We start from the raw sequence: 22,665 nt of genomic DNA, 5'->3' as shown, positions 1-22,665 counted from the left end.
ATAAGGAAGCCAGTTTAGAGACTACTGCAGTGGTCTGGATTAAAAGTGCTAGTGACTTAAACTAGAATGGTAACCCTGGAGGTGGTGAAAAGTGGTCAGATCAGAGATGTAATTTAGAGGAAGAGACGCTAGGACCAGATGTGGCACGTGAAGGGGAGAGAGGAGGCGAAGATGCTTCAAGGGGCTTGGCCCCAGCAACAAGGTAGATGGTCGTTTACCAGGATGGATAAAAGAAAAAGGAGATTAAAGATAAAAGCAGGGAAAAGCAGGTTTGGGAGGGGGGAAGGGAGATTTAAGAGCTCCATACATTTCGACATCACCAGCATATAGATACTGAATCTCTTCCCCAACCGTTTTGCATATCTATATTGACCTTGATAGAGAAATTTCACTTAATGGTCCCTGTCCTGTTACTCTTAATACAGTGAGGGAATGCACTGGTAATACGTTCAGTCTCCACCTCACTGGGTTCCTAGCGTTAAACGTATTTTTAATTAAGAAGTTGTAAACTCTATTCAATACTCTGTAATGACCCATATGAGAACAGAATCTGAAAAAGACTGGATATACGCATATGTGTAACTGATTCACTTTGCTGTACATCTGAAACTAACACAACACTGTAAATCAACTATACTCCAATAAAAATTAATTTTAAAAAATTAAAAAATATCACAGCGAGGGAAGACTGTACTAACATACTTGGTGATGCCAACAATGCCAACCTAAAATAAACACTGGGAACTCCAACACCAAAAAAAAAAAAAAAAAGATAAGCTGTAAAGGTTCAAGGCCAGAGAGTTCTTCCATTTCTCACCTCCATTTTCTATACAGATAAGAACAACCTGAGTTTCACAGGAAGGATGCCTCTAAATTTTACATATCCTTTTTTTTTTCAGAATACTTATTCTCTTGTTCAACTGCAGGGGTTCAAATAATCTTTTAAATAACAGTAATTTTTCTTGCTTTAAAGTGCTTCCTGTTTTCTAGTATTTACAAATTAACAGGTGAGAAAGCATTCAGTGGCCCATCTTTTCCAACTTATGAGGTCACGTTTATGCTTTTGGTATGGTGAAGGAGTAACTCTTGCTTAGACAGACCCTTAGTTTTTCTACATTTCCAACCCAATGTAGAAAGGCCAGAGGGTGTGGAGTAGGGCTTTACTCTGTCTGTGTCTGCTCTCCTCAGGGAGCCCAGTGATCCAAGCACAAGGGAGGTGCATGGATCACACCACCGCCCCCACTTTGCACCTCTGAGGCCACCAAAGTAGAGTGTTGGATATACAGGATGGTCGTTCTAGTCACGGCTCCATTCATCCAGCCCTCTATCCCTCCGCCCATTTGACCATTATCGACACATTTCCTGGAAGTCTCTTTCTTTCATCTTAAACTTTCATGCAGATTTGTCATCTATAATGCAGTTGTGTTTACTTCATATAAAAATGTCTTCATTTACTTACCACTGAGTAACTGACACTCCAGGTAGATGCAGAATAAGACCGTTTTGTAGAGCTGTGCAGGTTGTGCACTGCACACCTTGATGGGGAGGGTATTCACACCGTAGTGACTGGATTTACCTATTATGACAATTTTCTGTTGGACAGCAGTAAAGTGTTTGGAGGAGGAGGTACCTTTTTTCTAATTTGTTAAAGTGCCATATGGGCTAACTGTAGCCCTGGACTTTGAGTGCCTGGGCATATGGTCTGGGCACAAGCCTGAACAGTCTCATTATTTTACTCATGAAGAAGCCAAGGTCCAAGAGGTGAAGAGACAAGGTCCCACGGCCAGTTCCTGGCAACTCCAGGTTCGATCCCAGTCTCCATTCCCAGCCCAGTGTTCTTTCATAACCATAAACTACCTCCGCTAACAGTGAGTTGTTCTTCTCAGGTGTGTGGGTTTCTGAGGATGATTTCATTGCTTTGCCTAAGGAGAGACCTTTGCAGGATGGCTGTCTCATGCTGCTCTTGCCATGTGTTTCTGCCATCCGTGGATACAGAGTTAGATACAGCAGCAGCTAGACTTCTTGCCAATTATTCAAAGGTGCTGGAGGGTAAGCTCCATAGGAGCAGGAGCCACGTCTAACATTCTTACCATGTCCTCAGCACCTGGCATTTATAGTTTTATACAGGGAAACGTAATACTTTCTGTTAGCTAGTTTAGCCCCTGTCCCTCAGAGCCCTGCTGTACTCTCTTCTGCACCTGGAGCACACATCAGTGCAAAACCCTGAGAAGCACTGGAGAGACGTCTAAGCTGCTTCCCAGATCGACATGCTATTAACTGTTTATTACTGGTTGGGCTCATTCAACCAAGAGCAGGAAGATCCGTTATAGAATCATAAAATGGTGGCACTGGAATGAATCTTGTCGGTCAACTAACTCAACTCCCTCACGGGGCATCCTAGGAAACAGGGTCCTGAAGAGATGATAGAATCCACCCAGGGAGCTGTCTGCAGTAGCTTACATATGCTGTGGTTACTTCCTAAAACTCAAGACGTTTGGACCAATTAGTTGTTCTTTCCAGGACACCACAATACCTTGCCACCAATCAAAAGATGACTGGAAACCCATCATGTCAGGGACATCATGAACTAGAGAGGTATGCCCTTAAGACTGTTTTCCTGTTTGGGCTGGACAATAAACTATGTATTTGAGAAGTTACACTATTATGCTCTTTTTTTTCTCTCCATGCAAGGCACTATTCAGATAGAAAGAAAAAAAGAATCAAGCAGACTATTAGGAATTCTCAACTTTACTGGGAAAAGGATATGAAAGTGGGTTATGATTGTTCTGTATGTAAATGGTTAATTTAAAAAGCACAGCTGGTTAGTCATACAGTAAACTGTGTATGTCTATTAATTTTGACTCCAAACTAGAAATTCTATGACCTAGGTCATTAGGTTTAGTCTAATCTGATGATTATTTTAATTGAAAATATGTATTATAAACAGGATGTATTCTCAAGCTGCTATCTAAACAATCAAAGGAATTTGTTTATTCAGAAAATATACTTTTCAGATTTTTAGCATTATTTCAGAAACAGAACTTTAAACGTAAAAACAACACTGGAACTTCATTTTAATCATATCCCAAGTTACAGGAGTAAATTGATGGCAAGGTTATCTTACATATATATTCTGTAACACTAACCTCTCTTCAACAGCACTCAATGAATGTATCACAGTGAGAGTCCAGTGTTATCTACATTGTCTTGCGGACCCTTCTTTCCATATATAATTATTAAAAATAAAAATAACATAGGGCAATTACTTCTTCCTTATACGAGAATTTTCTATTGAACTTCATAATGAACCACAAACTAGAAGTCTAAACTAATTTAAACCCCCTAAGGTGTCAGTTTCCCAACACACACACACGAAATCTTGATTTCTCAAAAGTCTAGCAAATGGCACTAATGGCTCACGTATTAGGGAAAGCAAAGCTGTATGTGTGCACATAGCTTCCATTCTGGAAGCTGACGGCCTCTGACTTCTTAGCTGGGCCATAGTGCGGCAAAATGGCAGTGGCATATTATACCTGGTCATGGCTGGCTTCAATGGAGCTTCCAATAGCATGGAAAGTCATCTGCACAGGGGCTAATGTCAGACAGGTCACACACTCTTTGCCACTCTGTCTATCACAGTAGTGAACCTATAACAGAACACATGCAAATCTGCTGAACACCACTTGTAAGAGGGAGCCAGATGCAACAGGTCCTTTTCAAAGGTTCTAGCTTTCAAGAAGAAATTCAAATAATTTATGTAGAACGCAATTCAAATATTTAAAACCTTATTGGGACTTGAAGATCTATGGAAAATCTATTAATTCCGTTTTAAGTACTTGCGAAGTTGTAAGAGAGTTTAGGAAATGCTTTGCGGGGTGTTCTACATTAGTATGGCCAGTAGAAAAACTCACAACTAAATGCTACACCCATCTTTTTTGTCCAACGTTTCAGAATGTATAAAGGACTCCAGGGTAAGCATAAGTCAAGTTCATTTGAGTCTAATGAAATTTTGTCAACCTGAATTTTCCTCATCTTTGACTCTGTGTGTGTGTGATTGCCACCTCATGGGTAGTGACATTTTTCTATTCTACACTATAATCCCTATAAAATCACTGTTGAATACACACACACACACACACACACACACACACCTCACTACCTCATGCTCTGCTTGAAATTTTGACAGTATAATCAAATTGAATAAACCTGAAATGATTTGAAATGTGCAGATCAAAATAAAGTTACTATAATATCATTTTTCTTTTAGTTACACACAACCAACCATTATTAAAACCACGTGTAAGACACTCTATCAGAGGTAGGGTATGGGGGGGCGGGTGGTGGGGGAAGTGTGAGTCCACCTGCCCATTGGGAAAATTTCCATCCTTCCATTTATCTACTTTCAAAAAAGTTCTTTCAACCAGTGTTTAATTCTAAGCGAATAAAGTAAAAATAGCATTGCTTTTGTAATAAATTAATAAAAACACGCCTGTAGATGTACATATATACATATAATATGGATCTGACAGAAAACGACGATATAAATCCTAGTCTAATGGTTTAATAATTCAACATTTTTAGACCAGTAAGGTTGTTAAGATTGGCCATCAGTGTCCATGAAGGTGGGGAAACTTCCTGGAAACTATAAAAAGTAGCTTAGAGTTCAAATCAAGCCAACATACAAAGCTCTGTTTCCAAAGTACTTTAAAGATTTTGTTATAAAAATATTTTTTCCAAATCAACTTTGGGGAAAAAGATTTGACAACAGTTTGAATTCACTGTACCTCCTGGGCAAATTAAAAGGTCACAGTGTGTATGAGTTCAAGAATGTGGACCTGTTGTTCACTATGCAGCAGTGAAATATGATGGGGGAAAATGAAACTTAACACGTAACAGGTTTATGCAAAAGCCAATCAATGGTGACACTATAATAGATACAGTTCACAACCATTTATGGTACAGTTAAAATATTATGTCTGATATAGTGCTATCATAAAACATGCTTTTTAAAATAAAATATAATCACCCTTTGACATCAATTGAAAGTCTATATGAAAGACATGACACTCTCCTAAATATCCAAATTGACAGTGAACACACTCATGTATCAGCCAACTTACTGTAGCTTTACTTTTTCTTCTAGAGAAATGAAAATTAGGAAGGACAAGAATAGCACGAGACAATCCCAGTCAAAAAATAAATTTCAAACTTCATTTCCATCAGTGGCTTGGATACTGTGACGGAAAGAGTTGACTTTTCTCCTAATTCACTGTGAGCCTGCAATACCCTATAAAACATTATATATCCTGCAGGCATTAAATATTAGTGAACATGCAGAACTCATACATACAAGATAAATACAAAGGTGCAAGTTTCCACACAGCTCCAAAGAAAATGTCACAGCACCCAGTAAATGTGACAGAGATTGCTAACTGTCCTCCAATATTTTTCCACAGTAATTATTAGCTGGGCACAGGATAAAGCTATTTCCCAGGCTCCCTTGTAGCTATGATTAGTAGCTATGACTGAGCAGAATGTAGATGAAAATGCTGCGGTAGTTTTCTGGAAACTTTTAAGAGATTTCAGGTGTGTGCCTTTGGCTCTTCTTCGTCTGTTTTGCTGCTTGGAAATGTGGACATGGCCATCTTTGATCATGAGGACAAGGGCCGAAACTTAGAGATGGTCGAGTGGTGAGTTAGAGGGAACGTGGGTCCCTGAAGAGTTCATGGAACAGAACCACGACCCTGGCCCTAGACTGCAAGCTTATGGACCTTTATGTGAGAGAAGAATATACATCTATTTTGTTTAAGTCGCTGGGCTTTTTCTTACTCACAGAAGAACCTGATCCCACTGAGATTTTTCCTATTGCCCCAAAACGGACACCAGGACCCAAAGCCAACAACAAAAGCTCTAGAGAGCTGCTGACAATTAGGGCCAGGTCTTATTCTCTCTTCCCACCTGCTTGTTAATAGTCAGCAGAACTGGTCCAACCATAAAGAATACAAAGAGGCACTAGGAAAAGGCAGGTGAGTGGGAGGGGATCATTTGGCTGTCAGCCTTATGAGGAATACAGTATTTCCTGTGAGTGGGGCAGCTCTAAGAAAAGAGCTGACAGAGATGAGGAGTACCTATATGAATGGGAGACAAATTTCGTCCCCTGGCAGTAGGTTTGCTGAGAATTGAACCTACAGGTCCCCACTGAAAAGAAATCTTGACTGAGTCTGATGTATGTCCCTAGCCATTTGGAAGCAGATGAAAATACAGAGACTGAGTTTGGAGATATCTGAGAGCTTGCTGAAGGAGCCCTAGGCACATAGTATCCCTGAAAACAAAAAAGGATGAAGGAAGATGCTCACGTGGATCCCCACGGCCCTTGGAGGGAATGAAAATGTGTCTCAGCAGAAGCCAAGGGGCTACTCAGGCCAAGCAAAGTGACACCTACCAACAGCGGGGCCAGGGGCATGCACCACTGGTAAAGCCGAAGGAAACATGGTTGCCCTTCAGGGACAGAGGGAATTGGGAGAAACTAAACACTGCTTCAAGAAAATCATGAACAGTAACTACAGATGGAGTATAAACTTTAGAAATTGTGAATCACTACATTGTACACCTGTAACTTACATAATATTGCACGGCAACTATACTTCAATAAAGAAAAAAGAAGATGAACATCATCTATGTGGAAGCCAGCAATGGATGAAACCAGGCTAAGGGTGGCACCCTCCCCTCCCCTAGTCCCCCTCTCAGGCTTCCAACATCAGAGGAGTAACTAGGTCATGAAACAGAGGTAGAGTGTGGAGGAAGCTGTCTCAGAAGCAGATCAAGCTCCTACCCCACTAACCACAAATATTCAAAGGTGCTGGCGTGAGAGGATAACAAAAAGAAATCACCGTATACCCTCCTTCCCCTACGTGTCTTGAACCAAAACAATTGGCTGGCAATGGGGGGGGGGACATGAGCTTGGAGTTTTACCGTGAACTGGACTAGATTTTTTAAAGCTAAAGGTAACTAGAAAACTATGGGATTTGCCAAAGATATAAAGAAACATGAATGGGAGATTTGACAGAGCATGGGGGAAAGTGGTGACTAGAGAAATAGTCATTCCATGTTTATCCCCCCACTGCACTGAGACTGTACCCCCCAAACAGATAAAAATATATAAAAAATATAGGAAACTACTGTTTGAGGATACAATTTCAAACTAAACAAAAATTAATAATATATAGGTAAAAAGCCTTAAGAAAGTATCATACTTTACACAATCAATCCCTCATAAAAACAAGTTTGATTTGGCTCCTCAGTTATTTATTTTCTTCTTGGACATAAAAACATTAGAGTTCATAAAACTGTGAATTTCAAAAAAAGAAATGTGTGAATGACATTTTAAAATTCATCCTTCTAAATCGAAAAATGCTTCCTATGATTCAAAGCATCAGCAGAAGTCAGGAATCTTAGAACTCTAGAATAACACAATTAGGGTAATAAAACTCCATTACATTCTATAAAGCACAAATCTTCAGGATTGATGGGTGAAATACTTCTGCTACAACAAAGCAGTGTTTCTACAAATATGGCTCTAAAATTTCCAATATACAATGTCATGGGCCTTGATTTTGATGAAAGAAAAATGAATAAAGATAATTTTAGAAGATTACAAAAGTCATCTCCTATGTTGATTTTAAGATTTATTGTTTACGAATCATATCATTTTGCTATCTTTCATACTCTAAAATGTAAGCAACTAATCTTGATTTTTTATACTGTTGCAGCACTTGCTCTGGATTTAAAACACCATCAACCACAGCAAATTGACATTTCGTTTCTTTCTCATGGACTTACAAAAATTATTCCACTGAAAGATGGGTCACAAATTTCAATATATGTAAATTAAATAATGTGGCTTCCTTTGAAATTTGAAAATCTATAATTTTTATTTTAAAATAAGTTCCCTAGTTTGATTTGTAATCATATAAACCCAGATGAGATGCTATAATTGCACATTCTGATAATGATTTTGCCTGTCTAGAGATTTCTTCTTCTTGAAGGGAGAGATACAAATCACTTCAACTCTTCAGATAACTTACAAACTAAAGAATTCAAAGCTCACTCAATTTGTGATGTTTTGTTTAAATGGCAAATCTTGATTTGAATAATCCCATTCCTTAAAAAAAAAGAAAAGAAATAAAGAAAAATGCTATAAGTTTTAAAATAATTTACATGAAAAGCTACGTATGTGAATGTTTTTCATGCCCATCTGAAAACATGAGGGGGCCATTCAAATGAAAATTTAAATTTCCTCCCCCCTACCTCCAAAAAAAGTTGAACCAAATTGTTTCCTGCAGGGCTGAGAAATTCCCTGATGTTGTAGGACTACAAAATATTTTACTAATCTCATCAGGGAACCGGTTAACTGCTTGTCTGTTAGATGTTTTTAATGGTCACCCCCTGTGGGACAAAAATGAAGAGGGTGTGAAAAAGATCCACGTTCAAAGAAAGCTGCTCATTAGATCATTAAGGAAAGATAAAGGCCTGTACATTCACATGTAAGAACATAATCACTATATCAGGAAAACATGCTTGGGCTTCCCTGGTGGCGCAGTGGTTGAGAGTCCGCCTGCTGATGCAGGGGACAGGGGTTCGTGCCCCGGTCCGGGAGGATCCCACATGCCGCGGGGCGGCTGGGCCCGTGAGCCACGGCCGCTGAGCCTGTGCGTCCGGAGCCTGTGCTCCGCAACGGGAGAGGCCACAGCAGAAAGAAAACATGCTTGATTAGCACACCTCAGGTTCATGGGTTTACTCCACAGCAGCAGGCAGGGATCACAATGTAGCTACTGCATAGAAGCCCTGCAAGGAGGGGTAAAGACAGCAAGGAGCTAACGGGCAACAGTTCAGTATTAGATCTTACGATACTCAAAACGTGTTTGATTCTTGCAGAGCCTGCACAGTAGCTACACAAAAGACCTAAATCTTTATTAACATGAAAATCAGCATATTCTTGGCAAAGCACAAAAAATACTGCTTGACAAATATTACACTAGTTAAGTAGGGTAAACTGGTATTAAACATTTCTTAACTACTTTTTTAGATGACTTGAGAACATGTAAACCATCTTACTTATTTGGGTTAACTATGGGCAACAGTACAAATCTATGTTATTATCTATTTATAATTATCGAATTCATTTTTAAGTAATAAATAAAAATAAATAAATAAAAAATAAAAGGAGTTTCTCCATGAAAAGCACTTAGAACAATGCCTGGCTTATGGTTAGCATTAAAATAAATATTAGTCTTATTATTAGAATAACACATCCCATAATACAATAAAAGATATGACATGATGTATAATTATGAAGAATTATATTACATTAGGATAATGTCTGTCACTGACTTTCCCTAAAGCTTCTTTCCCCAATCCTTTTCATCACTAAAGGCAAGTCCTTTGTAACTAAAATGTAAACATATATTTAACATGCTCAGTCATGTATTGAGTGTTTTAACTGTATGAGTAATCTGTTTTACTCTGCATGCAATATGCTTGTCACATTAATGCCTCGAAAGGGACAAGTGAATGAATGAAATCACATTATACAGACTGAGACTCAACTTGTAATTATCTTTTCTCTCTTTTGGAAATTCTATGCTCAGGAAAAGCTTTGAAAATTACATGCCTATATTTGGTGTACAAAATCTACCAGTGATGTACTGACTTATTTCTAGTATAAGTCACAGATAAAAACTGTCTAACAAATGCAACAACAGATGTGCTGTCAGGATTGATAAGGAAGATAATTGTTAAAGAAGATAACATTCTTTTTTTTTTTCGGTACGCGGGCCTCTCACTGCTGTGGCCTCTCCCGTTGCGGAGCACAGGCTCCGGACGCGCAGGCTCAGCGGCCATGGCTCACGGGCCCAGCCGCTCTGCGGCATGTGGGATCCTCCCGGACCGGGGCACGAACCCGTGTCCCCTGCATCGGCAGGCAGACTCCCAACCACTGTGTCACCAGGGAAGCCCCTGCATTCTTACTTTAAGTGATGAGTTTATACATGACACAGATCCTAAATTTTTGTTCACTGCTTTTCTGTTTCCATTGACTATGCCAGTGAAGGTCTAATGAGGCAGCTAATTAAGATGTAAATTATATATATACACACACACACAAATATAGTTATTTTAGTTTTACACTTCCACCAAAAGAAAACACTAGGTGATTTTTAAGTCGATTACACATCTACCAGAAAAAGAGCCTCCCTCTTTTATATAGTATGTACTCATGCTTTGATATACTCACACACATCTACTTACAAGCTGCATTAAAATCTACAGGCTTGGGACTTCCTTGGTGGTCCAGTGGTTAAGAATCCACCTTCTAATGCAGGGGACATGGGTTCGATCCCTGATTGGGGAACTAAGATCCTACATGCCACGGGGCAACTAAGCCAATACCCTGCAACTACTGAGCACACAAGCGAGTCACAACTACAGAGTCCATGCGCTCTGGAGCCGGCATGCCACAACTAGAGAGAAGCCCGTGCACTGCAACGAAAGATCCCTCACGCCGCACTGAATATCCCACGTGCCACAACTAAGACCCGACACACCCAAAACTAAAATAAATAAATAAAAATTTTAAAAAAAATCATTAAAATCTACAGGCTTTGCAAATAAATAACCTTTTTTTTTCCTGTTGGAATGTGTTTTTTTAACATCTTTATTGGAGTATAATTGCTTTACAATGGTGTGTTTCTGCTTTATAACAAAGTGAATCAGTTATACATATACATATATCCCCATATCTCCTCCTTCTTGTGTCTCCCTCCCAACCTCCCTACCCAACCCTCTAGGTGGTCACAAAGCACTGAGCTGATCTCTCTGTGCTATGCAGCTGCTTCCCACTAGCTATCTATTTTATATTTGGTAGTGTATACATGTCCATGCCACTCTCTCACTTCATCCCAGCTTACCCTTCCCCCACCCCGTGTCCTCAAGTCCATTCTCCAGTAGGTCTGCGTCTTTATTCCCATCCTGCCCCTAGGTTTTTCAGAACTTTTTTTTTTTTAGATTCCATATACATGTGTTAGCATACAGTATTTGTTTTTCTCTTTCTGACTTACTTCACTCTGTATGACAGTCTTTAGGTCCATCCACCTCGCTACAAGTAACTCAATTTTGTTTCTTTTTATGGCTGAGTAATATTCCATTGTATATATGTGCCACATCTTCTTTATCTATTCATCTGTTGATGGACACTTGGGTTGCTTCCATGTCCTGGCTATTGTAAATAGAGCTGCAGTGAACATTGTGGTACATGACTCTTTTTGAATTATGGTTTTCTCAGGGTATATGCCCAGTAGTGGGATTGCTGGGTCGTATGGTAGTTCTATTTGTAGTTTATTAAGGAACCTCCATACTGTTCTCCATAGTGGCTGTATCAATTTACATTCCCACCAACAGTGCAGGAGGGTTCCCTTTTCTCCACACCCTCTCCAGCATTTATTCTTTGTAGATTTTTTGATGATGGCCATTCTGACTGGTGTGAGGTGATACCTCATTGTAGTTTTGATTTGCATTTCTCTAATGATTAGTGATATTCAGCATTTTTTCATGTGTTTGTTGGCAATCTGTATATCTTCTTTGGAGAAACGTCTGTTTAGGTCTTCTGCCCATTTTTGGATTGGGTTGTTTGTTTTTTTGATATTGAGCTGCATGAGCTGCTGGTAAATTTTGGAGATTAATCCTTTGCAGTTGCTTCATTTGCAAATATTTTCTCCCATTCTGAGGGTTGCCTTTTCATCTTGTTTATATTTTCCTTTGCTGTGCAAAAGCTTTTAAGAGAAATAACTTTTTAACAAGGAAAACTTTTTCCAAGGTCAAAGGAAAATTACAGTTATACAGGCACTCAGTATACCACCAAAGTCAAACATGAAAAATCTTCTCCCAAGACGGCCAAACAATTCTACTACTTTTCATGTATTAAAATTCTGCTGTACTTACTATCACTTCAAAAAGTGGGTATCAAAGACCTTACAAATCTTTTCATTACATACTGGTTTAATTCATAATAGCATTTAATTTTTTTTAACAAAAATATTGGAATATTTTCTTCCTACTCAGGAATTATAGATTTTAGAAACATACTATATTTGTATTTAAAATATAATGAAATTCATGATGAAAAGCCCATTTATGACTTCTGTTTCCAAACAAGATGGAATAGATTTACTTTTCCCTATTCTTTCTGCTAAGCATAAGTAAAATCCCTTGATATATACATAAAACAAACATAAGAGGACTCAGAAAGGTACAGAGAAAGAGGAAGACCAGGTAGGGGTTTCATGACCCAAGGAACAACACAGTGGTGAATTCCTGGTTTTTCTTTTTGTCTTATTTATCCTGGACTGGGTGCTAGAATAGTTAGCACCCTGGAAATGTCAGTGGGTATAGGAAAAGAAGCCGCAAGAAAGCCTGCTCTCTCTAACCAAAGGGCCAGAAAAGGAATAACGTAAGCAAGAGAGAAAATGTTTAGACAATAACTGCCCTCCTCCAGTCAAACACCATTAAAAAGTGGCACACCCCCAAATCCTCACCCCCATCAGCAAACATCAACTGGGGAGCCTAGACTTCCACTCTTGCCAGACTGGCATGAGGTAACCCAATTCCCCTACTAAGGTGATGACATGACACAGAAGGCTGAATGAGGAGTCAAGACTTTCATGCCTGCTGGATTCCCAGGCTTTTCAACTTTATCTGGTGATGTTGGGCACCCTACCCCTTCTCACTGGAGTGGTATCGGGGGGGCATGGTGGAGGGTCAGGACTTCCGCACCATCCATCTGTAACAAGTCCCTTTCCTCCCACCAGGTTGTCAACAGAGACTAAGTGGGGAAAATGAACTTCTACCCATACCTGGTAGCACAAAGACAGCACTCCAATACCCAACTTGGCATACTGCCAGAGGAGGCTTACTGAAACAGAAGACTTAAATAAGATACAGAGACTTATTATACCCATAATGTCCAGGATTCAACAGAAAATCATTCATTACATCAAGAACCAGAATAACCTCAACTTGAATAAGAAAAGACAATCATGAGATGCCAACACCAAGACAGCATAGTTGTTAAACTTATCTGACAAATGTTTTAAAGCAGCTACCATAAAAATGCTTCAAAAAGCAATGACACACATACCTGAAACAAATGAAAAAAATGTATAATCTCACCAAAGAAATAGAGATATAAGAAGAACAAAATAGAAGTTTTAGAACCTAAAAACCAAAATTAACTCAATGGATGGGTTTAACAACAGAATGGAGAGAACAGAGGAAAGAATCAGTGAACTTGAAGATAGAAAAATAGAAACTCCCCAATCTGGACAACAGAGAAAACAGACTCAGGAAAAATGAACAGAGCCTCAAAACCATGTGGGACCACAGCAAAAGATCTAATATTTGTGTCATCAGAGTCCCAGAAGGAGAAGAGATAGTGATTGCAGCTAAAAAAGAATTTGAAGAAATAATGGCTGAAAATTTACCAAATTTGGGTAAAAAGATATAATACACCTACAGCTTCAAGAAGCTGAACAAACTCCAAATGTGATAAACACAGAGAAACCCATGCCAAGACACATCTTAATCAAACTTTTAAAAGTTAAACTGTTATTCTGGAAGCAGTGACCTATAGAGGTAAAACAATTTGACAGTAGTTTCTCAACAGAAACCATGGAGGCCAGAGGAATTGGAACAACATTTTTTAAGCACTAAAAAAACTGTCAACCCATCATTTTACATCCAGCAAATATATCCTTAAACAATGAAAGGGAATCTAAAACATTTTCAAATGAATGGAAACTGAGAGTATGTTACCAGCATACCTACCCTAAAAGAATGGCTAAAGTAAGTTTTTGAAACAGAAGGGAAATGATAAAAGCAGGGATCTTGGAACTCCATTGGGAAGAAAGAAAGAACACAGAAAGGGGTTAAAACGTTGGTAAACACAATAGACTTTCTTTTCTTGAATTTTCTAGGTTATGTTTGATATTTGAAGCTAAAATTATAACACTGTCTGATGTGGTTCTTATGTATGTAGAGGAAATATTTAAGACAATTATAAACTGAGCATATAAGGCACTGAGAAGGGCACATCACTTCTGTGATATTCTTACCAAAATGCATGACCTCAATCAAATAATGAGAAAATATCAGAAAAACCCAAATTCAAGAACAGTCTACAAAATAAGCAACCAATATTATTAAAAATTGTCAAAATCATGAAAGACTAAACAACTGTTATTGATTGGAAGAGACTTAAGAAGCATCACAACTAAATGCAGTGTGGGATCCTAGACCAGAAAAATGGCATTAGTAGGAAAACTGACAAAATCTGAATAAGAGCTGTAGATTAGTTAATAGTATTATGTCATCATTAATTCCCTAGTACTGACAAATTTATGTTATGGCTATATAATTGTTAACATCAAACTCTGTAGTATTTTTCTGCTTTTCTCTAAGTCTAAAATTATTTTTTAGAGGTCATTTATAGTAGGAGAGAAAACCTTTAGTGCTTCAGAATAAAGGAGACTTGAAAGAAGCGAAGAGGCTATTAGAGGAGATAATAAACAAATTTTTCTACGCCTATCAGAATTTTATACTAAAAGAATCTTCAAACACAAGAGAAGGGAATCAGTGGAGACTAAATTATCTCTTAATTAGAAAAATTAAGTCACTGAGCAATGTGGTACTTTCTATCTCTGACATGGGAAGTAAAAAGGTTGCAGAAAAAATTTTTCCAAGCATAAAAGCCTAGAAAATTATAATATCCAAAGCATCATGAAAAAGAGAAGTTAAAGGTTCCTGTTTAAGTTAGAGTTTTAAGGAGAAAAAGTGTGTAATATAGGCCTATGCCTGGGAAGCCTACCAATGGGGACCAAGAAACTTGAACCGAGAAATATCAATAAATGCTACTGATGTGCAAAAGGTAAGAGGAAATAAGTTGCTGCTTAAACTGCAAATCCAAATTGGTAGCAAACACCACCTATGACAGATTATTTTTTAGCTATTTCTATTTTAACTCTAGGAAAGTACTGCTATTACCAACTCAATGCCCCCCACACCCCATATTCACTTTATTATAGAAAGTTTCCACTGAAACTCTTCTAACAGGGAGCAGTAACCACCTAAAAGCCAATTCTGTTAGGTTCTTCTTTGACAGAGAAGTTATGGAAAACCAAGAGATGCTACTATCCTAGAAGCCAAAAGAAGAGAAAGTTCAGTATGAGACGAAGTTTGGAGTCTGAGTCCATCAAGGTTAAGGACCTCAGAAAACAAAATTCAAAGTATGCAGAGGAATGTAACAGAACCCAGTCTCTATAATGTACCATTAACAACAGTCAAGATGCAATCCAAAATTACTTGATCTAGAATAAATAGGAACACCTGACACACAATCAAGTGAAAAGGCAATTAATTAAGACTGAATCCAATATATCTGATGTTGAAATGAACATAAAAGGTGTTTAAAGAACCTATTATAACTATTTTCAAGGATGTAAAGGAAAATATGTCTAAAGTAAATGAATGAATAGGTAATATCAGCAGAGAAACAGAAACTAAAAAGAACCATATGGAAAGTCTAGAAATGAAAATACAATACCCAAAGTAAGAAAAAAAAATCACTGGATGAAAGAGATATAGAACTTATAGATACATAGAAATAATACAATCTGAAGTTCAGAAAAAATTTTAATGAATAAAGCCTCAGGATTCTCTGGGACAGTATAAAAAATGCATGTAAATGGAGGGAGGGAGAGAGAAAAGGTAGCAAAAAATTTATTTGAAGAAAATATGGCCAAAAATTTCCCAAATTTGCTGAAAGCAATAAATATACCAATTTAAGAAAGCAATAAATATGCAGTGAGTTCAATAGTGGCCCCCAAAAGATATGTTCAAGTCCTAATTTCTAGTACCTTTAAATGTGACCTTATTTGAAATAGGATATTTGCAGATATAATTAAGTTGAGATCATCCTGGATTTAGAGTGGGCCTTGAATCCAATGACAAGTATCCTTGTAGCTTTCCCATATTTTGAATTATTTGCTTAGGACAAATAATGTCAAGATGGCCAGTTAGTAATTAAGTAATTAAGTAATTAATGGGTATATTCAGTGGTATTTAAGAACAACTGGTTGTGTTCCAGTTTCTGGTAATGGAAGTATAAATTCACGAGACAAAGCCTCTTGCAGATAACAATACACGATGTCGACAAAATAAAATATTTGAAGACAGTGGAATGTGATCAAAAGTAGGAAGACATCAGGGCAGAATTTTCCCTTAAAAGACCAAAACTATATGGAGTAAGAATTGTGAGTTTATGGCTTTTTCTTGCCGGAGGGCATTCCTCGTTTCCCGTAGTTCTACTGGTAGAAAACTGCAGTCTTACCAGCTGGAGATAGCAGTGGAAATAGCTTAGGGGTGGCGGATGAGCTGGTCATTGAGGGAAGAGATTCTAGACATGAGGTAGCGGTAGACGTGGTGAAACACGAAATCTGAATATAAACTCTACCCAAAGCCCTGCTAACTACAAAGCTTTACATGTACAGGAAAGACACTAGAAGACCTGGCGTAGAAATAGGCAGAAACCAGCGAGAAGTCCGTTAAGGTCTAAAAGTCTGACACTTTTTTGATTGAGTGTAGTCCCTCACGTGCACACAGCTCAAATGACAGAAAGCTAAAGCTTTACTGGCCTGAAGTATCAGAGGAGATGGGCTGGCAGATCAGCTGAAAATTGGGGGTTGTGGCGGGGATGCTAGAAGCTAGGAAATGCAAAGGGTGAGCTGGAGCTAAATGTGTCCAAATAATTAGGTAGGCACAGAAAGACTGCAAGAGGAAAGGCTGCAGCTGGAAACTGAAGAAACTAAGTGGAAATATCAGCTGAGGGATATCACCACGGTGGAGTTCAAAGCTTCAAGTTTTAGTCCAGGCAACTTAACTGAGTACTAGACCAAAAACAAAAAGAAAAACAATAATCTACAAAAGAAAAGATGATCCAGAGTTGCTATGACATATGATAATATGTCCACAATGTCCATTTTTCAAACAAAATTACAGACATGCATAGAAATCGAAATGAAGCATATTCATAAATAAGGTGGTCAATAGGAAACTGACTCCTAATGGGCCCAGAAGTTGGGTTTAGATGACAAAGACTTCAAAGCAGCTATTATAAAGATGTTCAAATAATTTTAAAAAGTGTGTTCTCAATGACTATACAGATATGGAATCACAACAAAGAAACAGGAAAAAAAACCCATAAGAACCAAAAAGAAACATTAGATTAAAAAAACTATAATAACTGAAGTGCAAAATTTATTACATGGGCTCAACAGCAAATTGGAGAGGACAGAGAAAGTAGTCAGTAAATCTGAAAATAGATCAACGGAAGTTACACAATCCAAAGATGGAGAAAAATAAACAGAGTCTCGAAGACCTGAAGGACAATATCAAGAGGCCCAACATATATGTAATTGGAGTCCCAAAAGGAGAGGAAAGAGAAAAGGGCAAAAAAATCTTTTGAAAAAACTAGCCAAAATCTTTTCAAAACTAGTGAGAAATATTATCTTAATCTAAGAAGCTAAATGAATCCCAAGCAGGATTAAAAACAATCCTAGACATAGCACAGACAAACTGGTGAAACCAAAAATGAACAGAATATCTTAATAGCAGCTATTAAGCAGCTATTATGTGAAACAACACATTACATATATGGTGCAGAAACAACTGGTTATCCTATGGGAAAAATAGGCTTCAAGTCTCACCCATACCATACCCAAAAAATTAAATAGATATCAGCATTAAACATAAAAGCACAAACTACAAAATGTCTAGAAAAAAATCAGAGAAAATCTTTGCAACCTTGGGGTAGTCAAAAATTCCTTAGATAGGACCAAAAAGGCACAGTTTATGGGAAAAAAATGTAAACTTGAACTTGATCAAAATTGAAAACTTCTTTTCCACTTTTCAAAAGATGCCATTGAGATAATGAAAAGACAAGTCACAGGCAGGGAGATAATATCTGCAACAGAAAGGGCTTGTAACCAGAACGTATAAAGAACTCTGAGGACGCAATAATTTAAAAAAATCGCAACCAGAAACTGGGAAAAAGATGTGGAAATTTCACAAAGATATATAATTGGCCAACAAGCACAAGAAAAGAAGTGCATATTATTGGTCATCAGGGAAATACAAATTAAAATACCAGTGAGATACCACTGTACCCTTCACAGAATAAGACTGATCATATCAACATATGGAACCCTCATACAGCGCTGATAGGAATGTAATATGATACAACACACTGAAAAAGAATCTGATAGTTTCTTGTAAGCTTGTATGTATACTTACCATGTGACCCAGGAATTTCACTCTGAGGTATTTTTCCAAGAGAACTGGAAATATGTCTGCACAAAATCTTGCACATGAATGTTCACAAACAGCTTTATTCATAATAGCCCCAAACTGAAAACAACTCAAATGTCCATCAACAGATAAACTGATATATAATTTGTGGTGTACATCATACAATGGACTAGTACTTAGCAATACAAAGGAACAAACTACTGATATACACAACATCGACAATCTCAAAAACATTACAGCTAGTGAAAGAAGCCAGAAACAAAACTATTCAGGCTGGATGATTCAATTTTTGTGAAATTTTAGGCACAACTAATCTTTGTGACAAAAAAGATATCCTGGTTGCCCAGAGCCACAGAGAGGTGAGGAAAACAGGCTACAAAGAGGCACCGGGGAATATTTTACAGTAATAGAAATATTCCCATCTTGACTGTGGTTGTAGTTACATGGTGGTATACATTTTTCAAAACTCATCAAACTGTATAACTAAAATGGGTGTGCTTTATTGTATGTAAATTATACCTCAATAAGGTTGATCAAAACATTTCAAAAGTGTAGTTATCTGATACAACACTTGGAGATACTAAGTCATTGCTCATACTTCTCATAAATAATCATAATTAATCTCCCAATTAATTTCCAAGTAATTGCTACCTTAGGAGACTAACCATTTGAATTTATCACATGTGTTCAGATGTGACTGTCTGTCCTTTCACTTCCCCCTTTCCCCTGGCAACACTCCACATCCCACCACCAACAATCCCATCCTAATGTCAGCTACATGAGGGCAGAACCCTTGACTGTCATTTATGCTATATCCTCAGTGCAAAAAGTGCACCTGGCCCATGGCAGGTGCTCAATAGACTTTGGTTGACATAATGAATGAATGAATCTCTCACATTGTTGGTATTCATCAGGAATCTCTTCCTAGGCCTTTACCCACTTTCCCTGGTCAATCTTTACTACTTTTTTTTTTTTTGCAGTACGCCTCCTTTATTTTATTTATTTATTTATTTATTTATTTTTTGTGGTACACGGGCCTCTCACCGTTGTGGCCTCTCCCGTTGCGGAGCACAGGCTCCAGATGCGCAGGCTCAGCAGCCATGGCTCACGGGCCCAGCCGCTCCGCGGCATGTGGGATCTTCCCAGATCGGGGCACAAACCCATGTCCCCTGCATCGGCAGGTGGACTCTCAACCACTGCGCCACCAGGGAAGCCCTTTACTACTTTTGTGGCTTCAACTACATCTGTACATCGATGACTCCCCAATCTCTGTGTCCTATGCTCTCTTGCTCATCACCAGACCCACTGATGAATGCCTACTGGACAACTGCCTTTGAAAGTCCCACGGAAAACTCAAATTCGCCATGTTTAAAATGGAACTCATTAACCTCCTCTAAGTTTATTCATCACGTTCATACTAAAAATAAAACCTTTCCTAAAACATTCGTATTACCTTCCTACTTTACTTCATTCTCAAATTCTTGAAATGAATGGCCAATTCATCCTCAAAGAGTCTCTAATTACTCTTCAACGCCATTTAAATGTAGCTTCCATCCTGACCAGGACAGTGAAAGCATCCTCACAGAAGTTAGCAGCCGAGATCATTTAATTCTCTCAACTGTACCGTGGATGCCTGCACCTTGGCCCCACTCCTCTACGACCATTAGCTTTGCTTAATTCAATCTTTGCTATTTCTCTACTGGATTCATGCAATGTCACTCTAATTGGTCTTTCTGCTACCAATCTTTTTGTCTAGTTCCTCCTCCACATGCTTACAGAATTATTTTTCTAAAATACAAAACCAATGTCACTACCCTTTAAAAAAGAAGTTGGTGGTCTCTGACTAACAGCTAAACTCAAATTCTCAGCAGCACACGTCTTTTCAGCCTACTTGCCAACCACTTCCACTTTGAACTTAAGCATTTTCTAAAACATCATGCCCTTTTGTTTTTAGTAGTCAGCTGTTTCTGCCTGCAATTTCTTTTCTTCTTATTCACCTTAAAAGTCTATGTACTTCTGGGCTTCCCTGGTGACGCAGTGGTTGAGAGTCTGCCTGCCGATGCAGGGGACACGGGTTCATGCCCCGGTCCGGGAGGATCCCACGTGCCGCGGAGTGGCTGGGCCCATGAGCCATGGCCGCTGAGCCTGCGCATCTGGAGCCTGTGCTCCGCAACGGGAGAGGCCACAACGGTGAGAGGCCCGCGTACCACAAAAAATAAAAAAATAAATAAATAAAATAAAATAAAATAAAAATAAAAGTCTATGTACTTCTTAAAGCTTATTCAAATGTCCCTCTGCTATGAATTCTTCTTAATTCCTTCAGTCAGAGCTCTTCATTCCCATCCATGATTCTTGACATGGCTAATCATACCTCAAGTGATGACACTTACTATGTGGGGCAGGCATTACCTACGTTATTTCCTTCAGCATGCTACAAATATTTAATTTTTTTATAATTAAATTTTTGCGTAATGTTCAAACACTGATCCCTGGAGACCAGACTCAATTGTAATAGTGGCCACTCTTCTGTATATTGGTTTTATTTTCCTGTCTGTCTCCAACTTGACCATAACGTTTCCTGTACCCACTGTGTGGTATGCTACCTGGCACGTGTAGGTATGTATTAAGTATCTGCCCAGAGTGAATAAACAAACGTTCCAGTTCCTGTTGTTCAGCTAAATCAACTCCAGTATTCAATGAGATGATATTGTATAGCCAGATTAACTTCATATCCATCCAATTCTTCACATACATACTGAAATGGCTGAAAACTATCCTTAATGCACTATTTTTCTCTTAATAAGAGTTTCTGAAGCTATGAACTGTGTATCCTTTTCCAGCTGTACTCCTTGTTTTCTCAAATGTTCCACTACAGGACTTGATTCTGAACTTTTCTTATACTTAAAAAAATGACAGGGGTTTCCCTGGTGGCGCAGTGGTTGAGAGTCTGCCTGCCGATGCAGGGGACACGGGTTCGTGCCCCGGTCCGGGAGGATCCCACATGCTGCGGAGCGGTTGGGCCCGTGAGCCATGGCCGCTGGGCCTGCGCGTCCGGAGCCTGTGCTCCGCAACGGGAGAGGCCACAACAGTGAGAGGCCCGCGTACCGCAAAAAAAAAAAAAAAAAAAGACAATACTACAGATAAAAAACATTTTAAAAGTTTTTCAAATATCTCTTATCTCTCACAGTTACATCTGCTTTTTGATGTGACCATGTCAAGATACCAGAACTTTCCTGAACCTAAAATCTATAAGGGTTTAAAATTAACTAATAATTCTCTATGTGGAAATGAGTAAACTGCATTACTAATAGGATGTTTTACTTCTGTGGTCCCTCAAATGTGTATTTACATCATAAAGTTATATCTTTGAATAAAAACTAAAGTTCCTTCCAGCTCAAAAGAGAATTCTTAAATGACTCAGACTCAGTTGTGTACCTAGTGGAGGGCATAAATAAATTTATTAATGAAATCTATGACTAAACCAAAACAATATCCAGAAGACCATGGACTACCACGAACACTAGTCCAACCTTCAGGGATCAGGCTTCAAACACTATACAATAGCTGGATTTAAAATTAAATGAAGGGCCTCCCTGGTGGCGCAGTGGTTGAGAGTCCGCCTGCCGATGCAGGGGATACGGGTTCGTGCCCCGGTCTGGGAGGATCCCATATGCCGCGGAGCGGCTGGGCCCGTGAGCCATGGCCGCTGGGCCTGCGCGTCCGGAGCCTGTGCTCCGCAACGGGAGAGGCCACAACAGTGAGAGGCCCGCATACCCCCCAAAAAAAAAAAAAAAAAAAAAAAAAAATTAAATGAAGATTTGTAAGCAAGAAGCAAAAATGTACCAGGCACTTCCGCTGCATCATAAAATAATGTAGGTAACGCCTCCTTCACTATCTGATACATAACGAGGCAGTCAATAAATGTTAGTTTCATTTCCCTGTTTACTCATGTATCTCCTAATGCCCCTGGTATGTCAGAGTAGTTTTTTTCCGTGTGCAGAAATCTTTTACATGCAGTATTCCACATACTGTTCTCCTTCTCAAGAGTTGTCCTGGGTGAGAAGAGAACAATATATCTGAAATTTTAGATGAAAATTCATGAAATTCATGAAAAAAAAATCTCAGCCATAGCTGAATGCTGGAGAGAGGGAAACAGATAATTTCAACATGACTTAGAATGAACATAGGTATATAGATACCAGCCTGACATGTACCCGATGGGTACTACAATTAATCTTACGTTACTAAGTAAAA

At 38.6% G+C, this 22,665-nt stretch overlaps 1 protein-coding gene across 8 annotated transcripts in view; it reads right to left on the bottom strand.

The window, feature by feature from the left end:
- STAU2 (staufen double-stranded RNA binding protein 2) overlaps nt 1-22,665 on the bottom strand; it is a 301,499-nt gene that overhangs the window by 102,821 nt on the left and 176,013 nt on the right. For 6 of the 8 annotated variants that reach the window (XM_082601330.1, XM_082601329.1, XM_082601327.1 and 3 more), the window contains one exon: nt 3,534-3,647. The exons of the other annotated variants lie outside the window; for them this stretch is intronic. In XM_082601330.1, coding sequence (XP_082457456.1) covers nt 3,534-3,647 — 114 coding nt within the window. The remainder of the gene's footprint in view (nt 1-3,533; nt 3,648-22,665) is intronic. 8 annotated transcript variants of the gene reach the window in all.

The sequence above is a fragment of the Mesoplodon mirus genome (genome assembly GCF_964341445.2).
Source record: "Mesoplodon mirus genome assembly, chromosome: 16".
Classification (NCBI taxonomy): Eukaryota; Metazoa; Chordata; class Mammalia; order Artiodactyla; family Ziphiidae; genus Mesoplodon; species Mesoplodon mirus.
Note: the sequence above shows the minus strand (reverse complement) of the source record. Positions and strands in the feature narration are given on the sequence as shown.